At 36.6% G+C, this 18,199-nt stretch overlaps 2 protein-coding genes across 3 annotated transcripts in view; both read left to right on the top strand.

Annotated features, from left to right (window-relative positions):
- Positions 1 to 5,877, top strand: part of LOC107561821 (neurotrypsin-like) — a 22,817-nt gene extending 16,940 nt beyond the window's left edge. Inside the window, exons 11-14 of the mRNA XM_016246318.1 lie at positions 586 to 867; positions 2,104 to 2,226; positions 3,384 to 3,664; positions 4,774 to 5,877. Of these exons, the coding sequence (XP_016101804.1) occupies positions 586 to 867; positions 2,104 to 2,226; positions 3,384 to 3,664; positions 4,774 to 5,108 (1,021 nt within the window). The 3' untranslated portion in view covers positions 5,109 to 5,877. The remainder of the gene's footprint in view (positions 1 to 585; positions 868 to 2,103; positions 2,227 to 3,383; positions 3,665 to 4,773) is intronic.
- A 4,342-nt stretch (positions 5,878 to 10,219) lies between these two features.
- Positions 10,220 to 18,199, top strand: part of LOC107561853 (bifunctional heparan sulfate N-deacetylase/N-sulfotransferase 2-like) — a 72,578-nt gene continuing 64,598 nt past the window's right edge. Inside the window, exon 1 of one of the 2 annotated variants that reach the window (XM_016246364.1) lies at positions 10,220 to 10,345. The gene's annotated coding sequence lies outside the window, so the exon portion shown is untranslated. Of the gene's footprint in view, positions 10,346 to 10,547; positions 10,570 to 18,199 lie in introns of those variants that run through there. The other variant, XM_016246365.1, reaches the window with a different exon arrangement.

Here is an 18,199-nt window from a genome sequence, read left to right as displayed (position 1 = left end):
AGAAAAAAAAGTTCGGCAAAAGGCGGGATCGAACCCGGGTCGATTGCGTCAAAAAGCCAACGACAAGCGCTTATTTAAACGTATTATAAGCGTATTTTTTATTCCATAGTAAGGGCAATTCATACAATACATTTAAACAGAGCTACTTTAATACCATCTCCGAACTTTCTACCAGGACTCTGCTGTTCTTCGGCTGGTTCTTCTTGTATACGTTGATTGACAGATGTCTCGTCCAGTCAGCGGTGAGTAATCCCAAACCAATGGCGCTGTCTCAAACTATACCTACCTTTTCCGGTTTGTCTGATTTGTCGTTGTGTTTTCTGACTTGTTATAATGTTTTCTGAATTGTTGTTGTGCTTTCTGAATTGTTATTTTGTTTTTTAGACTTGCATTTGCGTTTGTAATTTGTTATTTTGTTTTCAGAATTGTGATTTGCTTTGCACTTCTCGGCCATCGTACAAAATAGCTCAAAAGCATCTTATAATCAGTACTATGGAATATGATTTATTATTTCTTAGGCACGATGAATGCAGATAGCTGAGTAGAAGAAAAGTCTTGGAATGTTTGTTTTGCTCTCTATGGCAGTGGGGTGTCAAAAGCACGACCGATGGGTTATTTCGGAGCAGGGAAGGGGACCATCCATCTGACCAATGTGAGGTGCACTGGGAAGGAGTCGCTCCTCGGAGAGTGCCCTTATAAAGGACAAGACAGCTACGCTTGTAAGCATGGACAGGATGCAGGTGTGGTGTGTGATTATTTGCCAGAGCCAGAGGCTGACATAGCAGTGGTGGGCACACACACCTGCGGTTTGAGAGCCGGCGCTGAGAGACGCAGCAAGAGGATTGTTGGAGGATATAAATCTCTCAGGTAAGCAGTCATCTAAATTTTACTGCTGTTGAATCAGTTCTAGAGCACATGTTGTGGACATTTGTTCAGATACAATTTATTTTATTGCATATAAAGATCATGCTTAATTTAAGATGTTTACTATTGTCCGAAAATGAATTCATTAAAATGTTTGAAATTATAATTATAACTAAAATAGTTTCTAACAACTTTCCAGATACCCCACACTGGACAAAAAGTACTTTCAAACAATTTTCACTCAGAAATTGCTAGTAAATTTAACAAATAATTACAAGGAAACAGAAAGTAACACAATTTTGTGAAGTAGAAAGACTGAAATAGTATTTTCTTGTTAAACATGCTCCAGTAATCTTTATTTACAACTTAAAAAATAAAAAATTAAATTAAATTAAATTCAAATAATTAATACATAAAAAGTGTGTGTGTGTTTGTTTGTATGGTATATATATATATATATATTACAGTGCATATGCAATTAAACCGATTTCACCTCAAACTCATGCCATTGCAGTGTTGTTATTGTTAACCAAATCTAAAACTATTAAACATTGGTTTTGGTAATTGTAATAAAGTTTAAATAAAAAGAAATATATATTTAAAGAAAAACAAAAATCAGAAGTCAAATCATATGAAAAACAAAAATTTGAAATGTTGCCTTTTCAACTAACTGAAACAAAACAAATTTAAGTATATATATATATATATATAAATATATAAAACTAATATATAAAAATAAAAATAACTAATAAAAACATCAAAATTACTAAAACTAAAAAAAATTTAAAATATAAAAATAAAAGCTCATTCAAAATATCAATAAATACTGCAATAGTGTTTAAATACTACAATAGGTTGAGCCAATGTTTCTGTTTTGTTTTGTTTTTTTATCTCACTACAGACCCTCAGTGATTATACTTTTTGGGTTAACCGACATAGAAATAGCCTACTTTACCAGTTGTTTCTAAGTATTAAGCTAAAATTATTTTTTTATAGTAATTAATTTTAACATCTAAAAATGAATATGCTTTAAATTTGAATTGTGTTTATAAGTTCTTTGATTGTTAAAATTCAATGCTGACACTCTCTAATTAAAACTGTTCTTTTACTGCAGATAAATATGACTCTATTTCTCCACCACATCCATTGTGTTTGTGTCTGTATGTGTTTGTTTGTTTGTTTGTTTGTTTGTGTGTGTGCGTGTGTGTGTGAGTTTGTGCACATATGTATACCCCACAGGGGTGACTGGCCCTGGCAGGCGTCCCTGTGGCTCAGATCTCAATCTAAAGGGAATCAGCCTCTGTGCGGAGCCACTCTCATCAACTCCTGCTGGCTGCTCACTGCAGCTCACTGCTTCAAACAGTAAGAGGGACACCTGCTGGGCATCAGTGCTATTAGTTGCTATGCCTAGGCTCCTCAACTCCCGAATCCAATTCCATAATCATTTTTAACTGATTTTGATTGAATTGAAATCACTGAGAGCACAAAAATAAGTGGCCAATTTATAAGCATTGTGAACTCTGAACATGTTTTCCAGATGCCATCAGTTAACATTGAACAAGGTTCACCATATTAAGCAGCACAACTGTTTTCATCATTAATAATAATAAATGTTTCTTGAGCACCAAATTAGAATATTAGAGCATATTAGGGTGATTTATAAAAGATCATGTGACACGGAAGACTGGAGTAATGACTGCTGAAAATTCAGCTTTGCCATCATAGGGATAAATTATATTTATTAAATTGAAATCGGTTTAATATTTCACAATATTACTCATTTGTGACCCTGGACCACAAAACCAGTTTTAAGTGTAAGTTTTTCAAAATTGAGATTTATACATCATCTGAAAGCTGAATAAATACGCTTTCCATTGATGTATGGTTTGTTATGATAGGACAATATTTGGCCCAAGTATTTGAAAATCTGGAATCTAGAATATTAAAAAATCTAAATATTGAGAAAATCACATTTTTTCTCCTAAGTTGTCCAAATGAAGTCCTTAGCAATGCATATTACTAAACATTAATTAAGTTTTGATATATTTACCGTTGGAAATTTACAAAATATCTTCATGGAACATGATCTTTACTTAATATCCTAATTATTTTTGGCATAAAATAAAAACCTATAATTTTGACCCATACAATGTATTTTGGGCTATTGCTACAAATATACCCCAGCGACTTAAGACTGGTTTTGTGCTCCAGGGTCACATTTCTGTATTCTGTATTTTTGATCAAATAAAATAAAAATAAAACATTAGTGAGCATAAGAGACTTCTTTCGGAAACATTAAAAAATCTTATCAACCTCTCTTTTGAACGTTAATGTACATATTTATGTGTACAAATCATTGCTCTGTAATTTTCTGTAATTAGTTTTAGAATGATTAACATAAGACAGCTCCTGTAAATCAGCACTAAAGTAACACTCAACACTTAAAATGAGATTAGCAGCGGAATGATTGAAATGGTAGTGTATCATCTGTAATATGAATGAATGTCTTGATTCTACAGGTTTGGAAGTGATGCTTCATGGTACGTGGTGAAGCTCGGGGATTATAACACACGGGAGCAGGATGATTTTGAACGTGTCCTCTCTCCAGAGCGCATCGAAGTGCACAAGAAGTACCGAACAGAGAGCTGGGAGCATGACGTGGCTCTGATCCGGCTGAAGGGCGCTGAGGGGAAGTGCGTGTCCTTTAACCCTCATACTAATGCCGCCTGCCTGCCTGCACCTGGAAGCAAGTGGGGCAAGAGACCTGCATCATGTGTCATCACTGGCTGGGGAATGACAGGTAATATTGGGTTGTTCTTTTCTTACAAGGGCACAATATTGGCACAATATGAAATGCATTTAAAAAATCCGTTGAAAAGTTCTTTAAGAATCTTTAAGTTTTTTTATGTTTTTGAAAGAAATCTCTTATGTTCACCAAGGCTGCATTTATTTGATGGAGTAAAAATACAGTAAAAACAGCTATATTTTGAAATATACTGTGTTCTATTGAAATATATTTTTAAATGTATTAATTTTGTTCCTGTGATGAGAAAGCTGAATTTTCAGCAGCCATTACTTCATTCTTCAGTGTCACTTGATCCTTCAGAAATTCTAATTTGCTGATTTGGCACTCAAGAAACATTTCTTATTATTGTCCATTTTTAAAACAGGTTTTGCTGCATTGTATTTTTGTTGAAACTGTGATAAACTACTGTTTAAAGGTTTATGCAAAGTAAGTTTTTTTTCAAAGAAATTAATACTTTTTTCCAGCAAGGACACACTAAATTGATCAAATGTAACAGTAAAGATTTTTATATTGTTACAAAAGATATTTATTTCAAATTAAATTTGTACATTTGAACTTTCTATTGAATCAAGAAATGTTTCTTGACCACCAAATCTGCATATAATAATGATTTCTGATTGATCATGTAACACTAAAGACTGGAATATATGGCTGCTGAAAATAAAACTTTGCCCTCATTTTACAATTTATTATATATATAATAACAGTTTTTATTCGTAATATTATTTCACAATATTACTGTTTTTACTGGATTTATGATCAAATCAGTGCAGCCTTGGTGAGCATAAAAGACTTCTTTCAAAAACATACAAATAAATGTAAGATTCCAAACTTGAACAGTCTTCATTCCATTCATTCCATGTTATTCTTATCTATATATTATATTATATATTTATCAGTTATTATAAAGAGACAGATCTTCCAAAAAAAAAGAAAATTAACTTTCATTGTATGGACAAAAACATTTTTTCAAAATATTTACTTTCGTGTTCAACAAAAGAAAGTCATATAGTTTTGGAACAACATTGGGGAATGAAATGTTATTTTTGAGCAGCTGTCCCTTTAAATGGATTGCAACCTTTGGTTTTTCCCTTATTTTTCAGACACTGAGCATCCCAGCACTCTTCTTCAGGCCTGGGTACCTCTTCTGCCCTCGTGGCAATGTAAGAAGCGTTACGGCGAGCGTTTCACTAGCCACGACATGCTGTGTGCTGGCAGTATGACATCTGACCTCAGAAAGCATGCTGACAGCTGCCAGGGCGACAGTGGGGGTCCGCTAGTGTGTCAGGGTGAGGCAGGGCGCTGGGTACTGACAGGGGTCATTTCCTGGGGTCACGGCTGTGGTGACCCTTCGTACCCAGGTGTATATTCACGGGTCAGCCGCTATCTGCCCTGGATCGAACAGGTGACGCACAGCACCGCCCCTCTCCAGCACTGAAGCACAACTCTCTCCGAAAACCACCTGCCCGTCACACTTCAGAGAACCAGGACTCTGTGAAAGGAAAAACAAGATCCTGAGAGTGTTTGACACCTGCTATAAGCTTTGAACACCCTGGATCTTAATTCCTCTGTATTCTGTACAGTTCAGTTTTATGTCTTTAGCATTTAATTTAGAGATTAGGATCTGTCCTTACTCGCAGAGTCTGTGAAGGTTGACACTGTAGAATGACCAGTGTGATGGTAAATGGACAGTTTACCTCCACATTAAAGTTTTGTCATCATTTACCCACACTCTAGTTCCAAACCCATATAAACGATGACGGAATTTACATTTTTGGGTGAACTGGCCCTTTAAAAGAGTGTGATTCTAGTGTGCATTTAAAATGTTTAGTGCCGTCCAGAGGCTGCAGTGCATGTCAATGTATGTATTGTATTTAAAAGTCATTCGATGCAGCTGCCCAGGCCTTCTGCATGGTAGAGAATGGTAGCATAAGCTCTGCAAAAGCAGGTTTATTTCTTATTCTGTGGGGCAGAAGAAAACTGAATGGATTCCTCTACTATCCTTATTTAACAGAAGGCTTGAACTCCTCCACTAATCTTCAAGGAAACATTTTCAGTGTTGTGGATTAGACAAGTAAAATGAATCACGTAGGCTTTTTTTAGATAGCAACAGTCGAAGTGATCTTTAAAGCCATGTGTCTTCTAGATGTGTCATACATCTAATGCAGTTAGAAGTTTTGATTTTAATCATGTACAGTCAATCATAATATTTAACACATTGGTTTACCTGCAGTGCATGTCAATGTATGTATTGTATTTAATAGTCATTCGATGCAGCTGCCCAGGCCTTCTGCATGGTAGAGAATGGTAGCATAAGCTCTGCAAAAGCAGGTTTATTTCTTATTCTGTGGGGCAGAAGAAAACTGAATGGATTCCTCTACTATCCTTATTTAACAGAAGGCTTGAACTCCTCCACTAATCTTCAAGGAAACATTTTCAGTGTTGTGGATTAGACAAGTAAAATGAATCACATAGGCTTTTTTTTAGATAGCAACAGTCGAAGTGATCTTTAAAGCCATGTGTCTTCTAGATGTGTCATACATCTAATGCAGTTAGAAGTTTTGATTTTAATCATGTACAGTCAATCATAATATTTAACACATTGGTTTAACAAGTATGCGCTGTATCAGTTTTGATGCAGTAACATACAGCGCTTGAAGATAAATGACTCAGTATGTTTTGTTTTGTTTTGTCTCAGTCTTAGTAGACATTTTAGGACATAAATGGTATTTTAAATTCATAATTGTGAAAAACCTAATGTGACTTTTCTCTTATTTGTCATGGTGATTTACAATACAATGTGTGTCATTATGTAAATGCAGTATAGCAATTGATAATGGGTTTTATCCGTGCAAAGGTTTCTCACTTCTAATGTATTGAAAGAACAAGTTTGGGTGACAGTCAGTATAATGAGATTTTATTTTGTAGCGCCTCTTTACTGTTCCTGTACTTTGTTCTGTGGACTGTGTGTTTTCATCCAGTGGGTGGCGATATTGTGTTTTTTTTTCCTCTGGGCCCGTATTCACAAAACATTTTATCTTACCACTAAGAGTTCTCCTAAATAGCAGTAAAAGTTGTTAGTTAAGTTTTCTCTTAAAACCTATTCACAAAGCTGCTGAGACAAACTTTAATTAAGGAATAGAGAGAAGTCTTAAGCTAAGAGTAAGGGTGGGGTTGACCTCATTGCTATGGAGGATGCCAGCATGCTTAGGAACAGTGATTGGCTGATAGGGGAGGGGTCTCTGTCAGAGATTTAATCATAGAAATATTGTAGAGCACAAAGTGCACACACACAGCAGTGAACACACACACACCGTGAACACACACCCAGAGCAGTGGGCAGCCATTTATGCTGCGGCGGCCGGGGAGCAGTTGGGGGTTCGGTGCCTTGCTCAAGGGCACCTCAGTCGTAGTATTGAAGGTGGGATTGAGCGCTGTACATTCCCTCCCCCACCTACAATCCCTGCCGGTGCTACACTCGAAACCGCAACCTTTGGGTTATGAGTCCGACTCTCTAACCATTAGGCCACGACTTCCCCACTAAACATGTATATGTTCAGCTAATTGTCAGCCTCTTACATATGTGCTTCTCAAAAACAATTAGTGGATATGCATATAAACAGCCTTTTAATTAACAGAGTAAAACAATCATGGCTGATAGTAATACAATGCAAATGTAAAAAAAAAAAAACCTGGATGCAAGAACAGCTGTTACTTCTTGCCCAACTGGTTAATGAAAACAAGGATATAATCAAAGGAAAATTTAGAGTTTGGATAACCTCCAAAAACCAAAGGCGATACCGTTTTAAAAGGTCATTATCATCAAATGTTTCTAAAATGTTTACATTCAGAGGCAGATTGCCGGCAACAGCCATTTTAGGATAGTTCGTGGTTTGATGTTCGTGACTTAGGAGTCCTCTTCACTACTCCTAAATCGGCGAGTTATGAGCTACTTTTAGCCTTAAGATGTTTTATGAATACGGGCCCTGATCTAGCTGTATCTAGAAAAAGATTCTTCAGTCTGTGTCATATTTTAACCCCCTTTTGACTCTTTCTTCATTACAGAATAGAATTTCAGTGATATTCATGCAAATAATGGAAGATTGTTTTGTAGAAGAAAGAAAAATGTAAATAACAAGGGCTCTTTAAAATTGGTCATTAAAAAAGGCAATAGGCATCTAAGATGATGATGCATGGCTGAGAATGTAAAAGCCAAGTGTCAAATACGTTCAAATTTGTAAGGCCAGTTTTATTGATTGCACATTTGGACTTGAACGATTTCCATTTGTGTAAAATATAAATGGCTGGGGTGAAAGTAGTATGACATTTAAAAAGTCTAAGTGATTATCTTGTCAGGTATGTCTCATTGGCTGCTATTTTCGTATTGGGCATAAATGTCCATTTTTATGGGTGCAACAAATAAGAATCACTGACATTTAAAAAGTCTAAGTGATTATCTTGTCAGGTATGTCTCATTGGCTGCTATTTTCGTATGGGCATAAATGTCCGTTTTTATGGGTGCAACAAATAAGAATCACTCCCTAAAACACTGACTCAGTTTACTGCAAGATCTGAAATGAAAGCCAGTTCTTAACATTAGAAAGTTATATTCAGCCTGCTTTATAATCACTTCATATTGTCTTACAGATTCTTCTAATAATCTGGAATTGCCTGCTAAATTAGTTAACAGGCATATATTATTCATGTATTCTTAATGTAAGTGGAGCTATGCCTTCCGATGGGCCTGCATATTTCTACAGCATTATATTGCTATAAAAACCATTAGTCCTATACGCATTCATCATGGATTCGCAAGAAGAAAAAAAAGTGGTTTGGTTTAGATCTCAAATTACACTACTTTTTTTTTTTTTTTGCTTAGGTCTTGTAGGTTTATTCTGGAGATGTATTAAATGCAAACTGGACTGCACTGAGTGCTCCTCCTGTCTAAAGACTAACTTCTTTCTGTGTTTTGGATGGTGCCTGCTTAGACCTTCAAAAGCCATTCTAAAAGTAAACTACACAGAAGACTGTTTAAAGTGGCCAATAACTGCATCAGAGCTTTGGGACTCTTCATCAAGGGCCGTGATAAAGAGCTCATCTCCCCGACACACTGGAGAGGGCTGATGTCTGTTGCATGTCATGCAAGCATCTGTTAGTATGTTGATGTTCTCAGTCATTACCAAGCCTTTTATTTTCTGTAAAAAAGCTTTGAATATTTGAATGTGTGACAAGTGCCAAAATAAAGTGACCTCTTCTTGTGGCATTCACATGTTCACATGGTTTTATTATTTATATTTATTAGAAATACATTTTTGAAAATTATTTGATAAATTTGAAATGGATTATAGTTAGAATGTAAATATGATAAGATATTCTACCACTGAACTGTTTTGTGCTGCAAAAATAACATACTAAAAAAAATTCCACAAAATAAATGTTGATAAAATAAATGATAAAATAGTCTTTACCATAAAGAAATATGAGTTTTAACTTTTAACTTCCAAATCCAGTAAGTCACCAAAATTTACATGACGGTAAATACTATGTTGGCAGAAAACGGGTTATATAGCCATCATTTTTACTCTCTTTTTTTGTTTGTTAAACATAAGAACTTGATGTAAAATATATAGTTATTATTAATAATATGTTTTATTTATAAACTGTACCTATGTCCTTCATAAAAAAAGAATGACTAAAAATGACGCTAACAATGAATAGCTGATGCCAGGTTAATATGGTTATTTTTCTATCGATTTTAAGAAAAATCAAACAACTTACTTTTTAAAAATGTATTTATTTTGCACATTTTGATTTAGTTATCACAGCTATGAACCATGATTTTGTACTTGGGGATTGGTCTGCAGGTGGCATTGCTTATTATAGACAGCATCTGATTCGACAAATATCTTTTTTTAAGAGTACACTCTTAAAAATAAAGGTGCTTCAGAAGGTTCTTCAAGCGATGCCATAGAAGAACCATTTTTGGTTCCACAAAGAACCATTCAGTCAAAGGTTCTTTAAAGAACAATCTCTTTCTTACCCTTTTATAATCTGAAGAACCTTCTTTCACCACAAAGAACCTTTTGTGAAACAGAAAGGTTCTTCAGATGTTAAAGGTTCTTTATGGAACCATTTAGACAAAAAGGTTCTTCTATGGCATCGTGAAGCACCTTTATTTTAAGAGTGTAGGCTACATAATTTATTAACATAATCATCAAGTAATATATAACATTATAATAGTTATAATAGTTTTATTCATACAAATATAAATATGTTATCAATAATAACAATAATATTTATTATATTCATTCATTAATTTATTTACATTTGTTATTCATTAATTTGTTTTTAATTTATCACCTAAACACATTGTTCATCTGATAGAATGTTTCATTCAAAAATCACCTTATCAATCTGCAAAAACAGCTAGTAGGTAGCACACCACGACAGGGGTGTAGTGCATGGATGGAGGAGCTCAGAACTTCGGGCTGTTTTGTAGAGAACCCTCCCCGCCCTCGCGCCCGTCCGCTGCTCTCGCTCATTCGATCTTGCGCGCTGAAGATGGCGGAGCAGCGCGAGCGGCGCAGGATGCGCTCACGAGACATCAAAGTTCTTTCCGTGGCGTTCAGTTGATTCGGATTTTCGCGACCTCTCTGAAAGTGGGCATTTCAAACGGTAAGGGGATGCGTGATGAGTGCTGCGTTGCATGCGCGGAGTGTAGGGCTCTTTGCTTTCTCTGGAAACACACGAGCACACTGGTTTGGCGTTGACTTCAGTTGCAATGTGGCAGTCCGGCAGATACAGGAACATCTCGCCTTCAGCCTTAAGCGATGCAATGCAATGCAATGCAATGCAATGCATGAGGATTAGAGTGTTGCGTGACATGTTTGAAGAACTAGGTATGTACTAGGAGATTGCTTATAGATTGAAGACAAATCAGTGCTATTGTTTGCAAAGTTGTAATGTTTACAGTTTCCATGAGACCATCAAATTCTCTAGTCAGTACAGTAGGTAGGGGAGAGACCTGTCAAAATGTTTAAATGCCTCTTGAAATGCGTTTTGTCGTTTATTTTTAGTTTGTGTTAGGCTTTTAAGTGACTGTTGCACGTTTATGTGGTGGAATGGGATTATTTATTTATTTGTAGGGCAGAGATTGATAGATGTTGCTTTTGTTTGACCGATAACGATTATTTTTATATTTAAGTGTTCGATTAATTTTATACATAACTGATTTTTAATTTTAGTCAGTAATGTTGATTAGAATACAAAACATGGATATATTTATTATGAATTTTTGATAAATAATAATCATTATTGTTTTGTGATCTAAATGTTCACACATTTTCATTATTGTTTTGTGATCTAAATGTTCACACATTTTCATTATTGTTTGTAATAATTTTGCTACTTCATAAGCTACAAATTACTTGAGAATGAATGGCTTTTAAAATTGCTGCGTATTTATCCAAAAATAATACATTAAGTTATTTTTGTTTTTTTTTTACCTGTGAATGCCATTTTCTGTGCTGTTTTTTAGATACTGACCAAATAGTGCCATTTATCAGTAGCCCAAAAATAAAGAACCGATAACCAATTAGCCTAAGTTTGTAAATGTGATTAATGAATATCGGTTACAAAATATCGGACCATTTATCGGTATGTGTCTATTACAAAGGACTTTGTCGCAGTTATTCCCATTTGCTAATTCAAAGGACAAATAACCATGTTGATGTATCTTTTTGCTAAAACATGACTTACAGCCTGTTATTGTTTTGCTGTGGGTATTTGGGGTATTGTCAGCGTGCATTCTGTGATATTCTGCCAAGGTGTGCGTGGAAATTTTCTCTTGATGTGTTTATTTTGTTTGTGTCATGCACATCAAAAATGTTTTAGAGAGAAAAGCCAAGAGAAAGGTGTGCAGTTGAAGTTTATATCATTTGCTGTCATTCTGACATAAGAATATCAGTTAAATGACAAAGGCCTGTTTGCTTTTGAGATGCTTGTTAAAGTTCTAAGTTTTCAGGGAATTGCTGGACTGTATGATATCTGTTTTCTTCCCTGTGAGGCTCCACGGCAAGATAGTTTCACTGGCTGTGCATCCAAGCACATCCATTTCTGTGATTTAACACTATAAATTATAAGTCAAATCAAAATGAAGTCATTTAATGTGCTATTGATAAGATGTTTGTGGTTCCATATAAAAATGAAACGTGGGTGAACCTAGAGTGTAAAGACACAAAAGACTATTGCAGATTTGAAAGAAATGACTACTGTTGCTGGTGGAGTGATGGCACATTTGAAATGAAATTTTGAAAGTCGTTTTTTAGACCTTTTAGCTTCAACTCAAAAGTAATTACATTCTGCAACTATTGAAGTAGGAGATGAAAATAATAAAAGAGCTTCCACCTCCTTTGAAATGAGCCTATTAATGCCTCTCATTCGACTGAGGAACCCAATGAGTGCTGGTCAGAGAGATGAAGATGAATACTAGTCATTGAGTGCCTCATTGATGTCCTTGATGAGTCAGATATAATTAAACATTGTTGCTCGAAGGCTTCATTCTCCAGGCTGTAATTTGCTTCATGAAGAGCTTAATCAGTACTCGATAAAAGTGGAGCCAAACCTGTTTACATGCTTACTGTGTAAATAGACCTACCTTATCTGCTCACGACAGCCACCTCCTTCAATCTGTCATATACCCTGGATGCACATTAAACACAGTCACACATGCACACACACTCTTATAAATTAGTTAATTACCTTATTTGTAATGCACTTTCATGCACATATAATACTGAGTGCTGGTCATCAGCTTAATTGTGGCCAGTTGACAATGACATCAAGTGAATTGAAAGGATTTTTCTACAGTTTGAATAGGCGAGACTGTTTTCTACAGTCAACAAATATGTTATTTTCTTTGTAAATGGAGCAAAACCTACTTTATTACTGTATATGAAAGCTAATCCTTGCAGTGCAAACCAAGGCCATGGTAATTTAGTGACTGATAACACAGTGTGTCAGGCCAATTCAAACACAATTGGCCAGTGTTTTTTTTTTTAGCATGAATAATTGCTATATTTAATGGGACTAATCAAAATGTGGTTGGTTTGTATGCGTCTTGTTTAATTAACTCATGTTCAGTAGTGTAGTACCCACAGTGCACCCATTGTCTGCTAACAATTTTTAGTGTTCTATTGTCATTTGGATGTTCCACATTTTAGACTTTATGTAATGCTTTTTCATTACTGTTTCAGAGTTTGTTTTATAAGGGGGCTTGCGTGGTGGCGTTCTGTTTGTGGTGTGGAATGCTGCAATGCCTGGTTGCAGTCCTAACCAATATCTATAAAACGTTCTTTCTTCAGTTCCCAAAGACTGAGTTGCTATGAGTCACTGAATTCTCAGAGTACTGATTTCATTTTGAATTTATTAACTATAAGGTGTTTTGTTGGATTCCATCTCTGTTCTTAAAGGCCTAAAAGGCAGTTGAATTCACTAAATTAGCATCATAGATATGCACAGATAAGGCTATCCCACAATGAACATGCTCAGCACACAAATCCATGATTGCGGACAAAGCAAGACAAATGTTGATCACAAGTATAGTTATGTATGTAATTTTTGATACAAAATAGTTTTAAAAATGGACTTTTTACCTAATAAATGTTACTATGTATTTGTGGCTATTGTCTTGTTAGCTTAGCGACATGCTAATGTCTAACTCCTGGGTGTTTAGTTGCTATTGTGCCCTTCAAGTGGAGTTGGGAACATAATTGCTTATTCCAAGCACTTGAATGATCAAGTAAACTTTTGTTTACAAGTGAGAAATTAGATGAATTCTAGAATGATACACGAGTTGCTGAGTCGTGGTGTTGAAAGGAGCACGCTAGTTTAAAACATGGGAGGAAAAATTTATCTGTAGTATTGAGAATATAATACTTATAATCAATTTATTGAGATCAGTTATCAGAATGCAAGTCTGTACTTAAGGTACTTATTTTATCGATTAATTTGAATTTATTGTTTTGCCACGATTTTATTTTTTAGAAATCGAGGAATCGCGATTTTGAATAGAAATATTACCAAATGTTAGAATAAGACACTTTGACATTATGCTGGTGATAGCAGTAAAGAGAAAAGAACGATCCAACCGCATGTCGGCGCACGTGATTAACCGCTCACGTGTGACGCACTCTGTGAAGGACCATAAATTTAGCGCTAGGCGTCATTCACACAGCACTTTTGTTTTGACAAAGATGTGACGCGGGCAGTGGAATAGGCAAAAAATGTAAGAAGATGGGAGTGAACTTCTTTTAAAGGGGTCATATGATGTTGCTAAAAAGAACATTAATTTTGTGTATTTGGTGTAATGAAATGTGTTTATGCGGTTTAAGGTTAAAAAAACATTATTTTCCACATACTGTACATTATTGTTTCTCCTCTATGCCCCGCCTTTCTGAAACGCGTCGATTTTTACAAAGCTCATCGGTCTGAAAAGCGAGGTGTGCTGTGATTGGCCAGCTATCCAGTGCGTTGTGATTGGCCGAATACCTCAAGCGTGTGACGGAAATATTACGCCCCTACCATACTGTGATGCCCTGTCCGGCCGGAGCGACGAGACAAAAACATTAAAACCCATTATAAACGAGGCATTTGTTGCATCCAGTGGGGGCATAATTCCGGATTATAATGACTTATACTGTCTTTTTACGCGTTGCATCATGCCGCGTAAACAAAACCATGTCTGCATTTGTGATCGGAGAAATGACAAACAACAAGCGCTACTCTACACTGCCCAAAACTCGCATTTGAATCGTCAGTGGCAAATTCTTTTTATATAAAAAAAACTTACTTAAAGTCTGTGAGTCAGAACAGCCTGCATTGTAATCTACTCTACCAGGATCAGGAAACAGTCCTCCATAAAATGTGCTGCACACATCTGAATATTTGGGTTGAACTGTTCTGGAGCAGTGTTGTAAATACAATTTAACTACTGATTTCTAGTCGTGTCCTCTTTTGAAAGGCCAAACAAAGTAGTTTCGCTTTCACAATGGCAGCCTTGAGTGAGCGGCGACTGGCGGGCTTGCGGCTATGAGGCGCCGGGATGGACAAAAGTGAAGCGAACGCGGAGAGAGAGAGCGACAGTTCGCGAGAGAGGCCGAGTGTGTCCGAGAGAGAGCCAGATGCGGGAGAGAGACAAAAAATTTGCACGAAGGAGAGCGACAGTGCGCGAGAGAGACCGAGTGCGTCCGAGAGAGAGAGTTGTTCTTTGAGAAGTTCAGTGGTGTAAAACGCAATGCATGCAATTTCCATGATGTTTAAGGGAAATTTTATATTAAATTGTATAATTTTGTTGCACTGCATTAGATGTCAGTGCAACGATGTACAAATATATTTCACCGACCTAAATGCTTGTGTGACATTTTATGAATAAACTATGCTATCAAGAAATTTTAACAGCATGGAGCATTGTAATAGGTTATTGGAGGAACATTCTCGTATTCTGTCTAGGATGTTGGACCATTTGAGACACTCAGGAATTTGCCACTGATGACTCAAATGCGAGTTTTGAGCAGTGTAGAGTAGACTTGTTGTTTGTCATTTCTCCGATCACAAATGCAGACACGTGGCACGATGCAACTCAACACGTAAAAAGACAGTATAAGTCATTATAATCAGTAATTATGTCCCCACTGGATGCAACAAATGCTTCGTTTGTAATGGGTTTTATAGGTTTTGTCTCGTTGTGCCAGGAGATGGCATCACAGGGGGCGTAACATTTCCGTCACACGCTTGAGGTATTCGGCCAATCACAACACACTGGATAGCTGGCCAATCAGAGCACACCTCGCTTTTCAGAACAATGAGCTTTGTAAAAATCGATGCGTTTCAGAAAGGCGGGGCATAGAGGAGAAGCAATAATGTACAGTATGTGGAAAATAATGTGTTTTTTTAACCTTAAACCCCATGAACACATTTCATTACACCAAATACACAAAATAATGTTCTTTTTAGCAACGTCATATGACCCTTTTAAATGTCATCAGTCTAAAGATGAAAACAATAACAAAATTTAGCCTTTACTTTTTTTTTTCTAAAATAATTCTCAACCAGTAATCAACCAATAATTCTGAAGAATGCACAATGCTAGAACCCACAGTAGCTCAGATACAGACTCAAATTGGGCCCTGTCCAAAACCAAAAGTAGACTTGAGTCAGTCTACATTGGACAGAGAAGAACAGACTCAGCCAGAGAATCTGATGTCCAAATACTCTGTGATGTTTTCAATGTAAATGATTATGACTATGGTCATACTGATTTGGTCAAGCATACCGTCCGTACTAGGGGCAAAGAGTAGAAGCCATACTCTTTGCTGGGGATACACAGCCCATTATGCAGAGGGCTTACAGAACATCGCCACACATTCGAACTGAGATAGGCAAGTTCAGCAGCCCCTTTGCAATGATTTAATTAAGGAAATTTGTAGTCCGTTGAAGGTTAACAAATGTAATTTGTAATTTGAGTGAGTTACTCTGACTTAAGTCGCACCCTATTCGCATTTTAGTAGACTTCAGACTCGACTCGACTCAGCAAGAAGGGCTCATGAAAATTTTAAACACAACTTGAGTCTTTTATCCTTAACTACCGATATCATAAAGAAAATTTGAGATTTACTTGTATGGTTTTACTATAGTCTCACTTATTTCCCTGTATGTTGTAGATCTGACTCTTATTATTTTTGAACATTGAGTGAGTGGGCAATACATGAAGAGAGTCACTTGCTTTATTTCAGAATGAATCATCCTTTTGAATGAATTAATGAATAAATGAATGACTCTTTAATAATTCGTCACAATTCGTACAGTTACAGTTCATTAGCGAGTCGAGTTATGTTGATTATGTACATTAAGACTTTATTACATTTAGTACATTAAGAATTTTCAGTCTCCCTCGTGCACATTTTCAGTCTCTCTCGCACACTCTCGCTCTCTCTTGGACGCACTCGATCTCTTTCGCGCACTGTTGCTCTCTTTCGCCCGCATTTTCGGTCTCTCTCGCGCATTCTCGCTCTCTCTCGCGCACTCTCGCTCTCTCTCGGATGCACTCGGTCTCTCTCGCGAACTGTCGCTCTCTCTCTCCGCGTTCGCTTCACTTTTGTCCATCCCGGCGCCTCATATGCGGCAACCACATGTGACGACCCCGGGCTGGACTCCGCTTCGTCCACGGTGAAAGCCGATCCGGCGATCCACAGTGTGAAGTTGATGTATTTCTTCAGCGACCAGCACAGATCAGCTCTAGGCATGATGAAGAGGATATCGTCCTCTTTTGAAAGGCCAAACAAAGTAGTTTCGCTTTCACAACGAAACACAGCATCTTCACGACATGGCGGCGGCAGCAACAATACTACAGCAAGAATAAAAGCCTTCTTTCTTTGCGTGAACATTTGGGCGGCGTTATGCAAATCTTCCCACATCGTGACGTAGACGTGGGGGCGTGTTAGAACGAGCCGTTTTAGGTAGGCGTGGTTGACTCTTAACTTTTATAAAGAATATCTCTTTGGATTTGAGACTTTAGTCTTTGCAACTTTACAGATCTTCTTTATGTACCAAGAGCTTGTAACACTTCAAAGAGAAAGGAAAAATTTAAATCGCATCATATGACCCCTTTAACTTGAGCGCAGTGTTTTTAGAATGGCGTTTCATGCATGAGACACTGCAAGAGACGCCAGCGCAACAGTCAGACACATCCATGTTTACCCAGAAAAAACAATGGAAAAGCAGCGCGATTGAATAAAAAACCTGTAAAGAAACTACTACTGGGGACTGAAACGAATTCATACCTGCTCTATTAATGCTAGATTACAACTTATACAGTTTAAAGTATTGCATAGGTTACACTATACCAAAACTAAACTCAATAAAATGTACCCTTCAATTTCCCCATTATGTGAAAGATGTAAGAGCTCAGATGGCACACATGCTCATTCTTTTTGGTTTTGCCCTGAGATTTCTGAGTTTTGGAAGAATATTTTTCAGTGGTATTCAAATGTTTTTGGAGAAGATATCACTCCAGATCTTGAATTTGCTTTGCTTGGATGTTCTGACCCTACATTAGCATTAACACATTCTCAGCAATTGTCTCTTATGTTTGGTATGGTTGTAGCTAAAAGGGTGATTTTGATGGATTGGAAGTCCTCTTTACCGCCCAGTTTTCAAAAATGGTTGGCGGAGATGGTTGCTGCCGTCAAGCTCGAAAGGATTTGCTTTTCCAAGATCGATGTTTCTAAAAAATTTTATCAAATCTGGGGCCCCTTCCTTAGGTATCTTTTTAAGAGTTGAATGGATAGTTTCTCTGTTTTATTCCTTCACTCCATCTTTAACGTTTTGTTTGTTTGATTACGTATGTCTTTGTTTAAGGTGTATATTTTTAATTGTATCTGGTGCCTGTTCGTGGGGGTAGGTGGGGGGTCTCTTGTTTTTTTTTTCCTTTTTTTGAGTTTGTGTATAGTATATTTTTTGTATACATTTTGT

The sequence above is a fragment of the Sinocyclocheilus grahami genome, unplaced genomic scaffold (genome assembly GCF_001515645.1).
Source record: "Sinocyclocheilus grahami isolate Dianchi unplaced genomic scaffold, SAMN03320097.WGS_v1.1 scaffold794.1, whole genome shotgun sequence".
Taxonomy (NCBI): Eukaryota; Metazoa; Chordata; class Actinopteri; order Cypriniformes; family Cyprinidae; genus Sinocyclocheilus; species Sinocyclocheilus grahami.
Note: the sequence above shows the minus strand (reverse complement) of the source record. Positions and strands in the feature narration are given on the sequence as shown.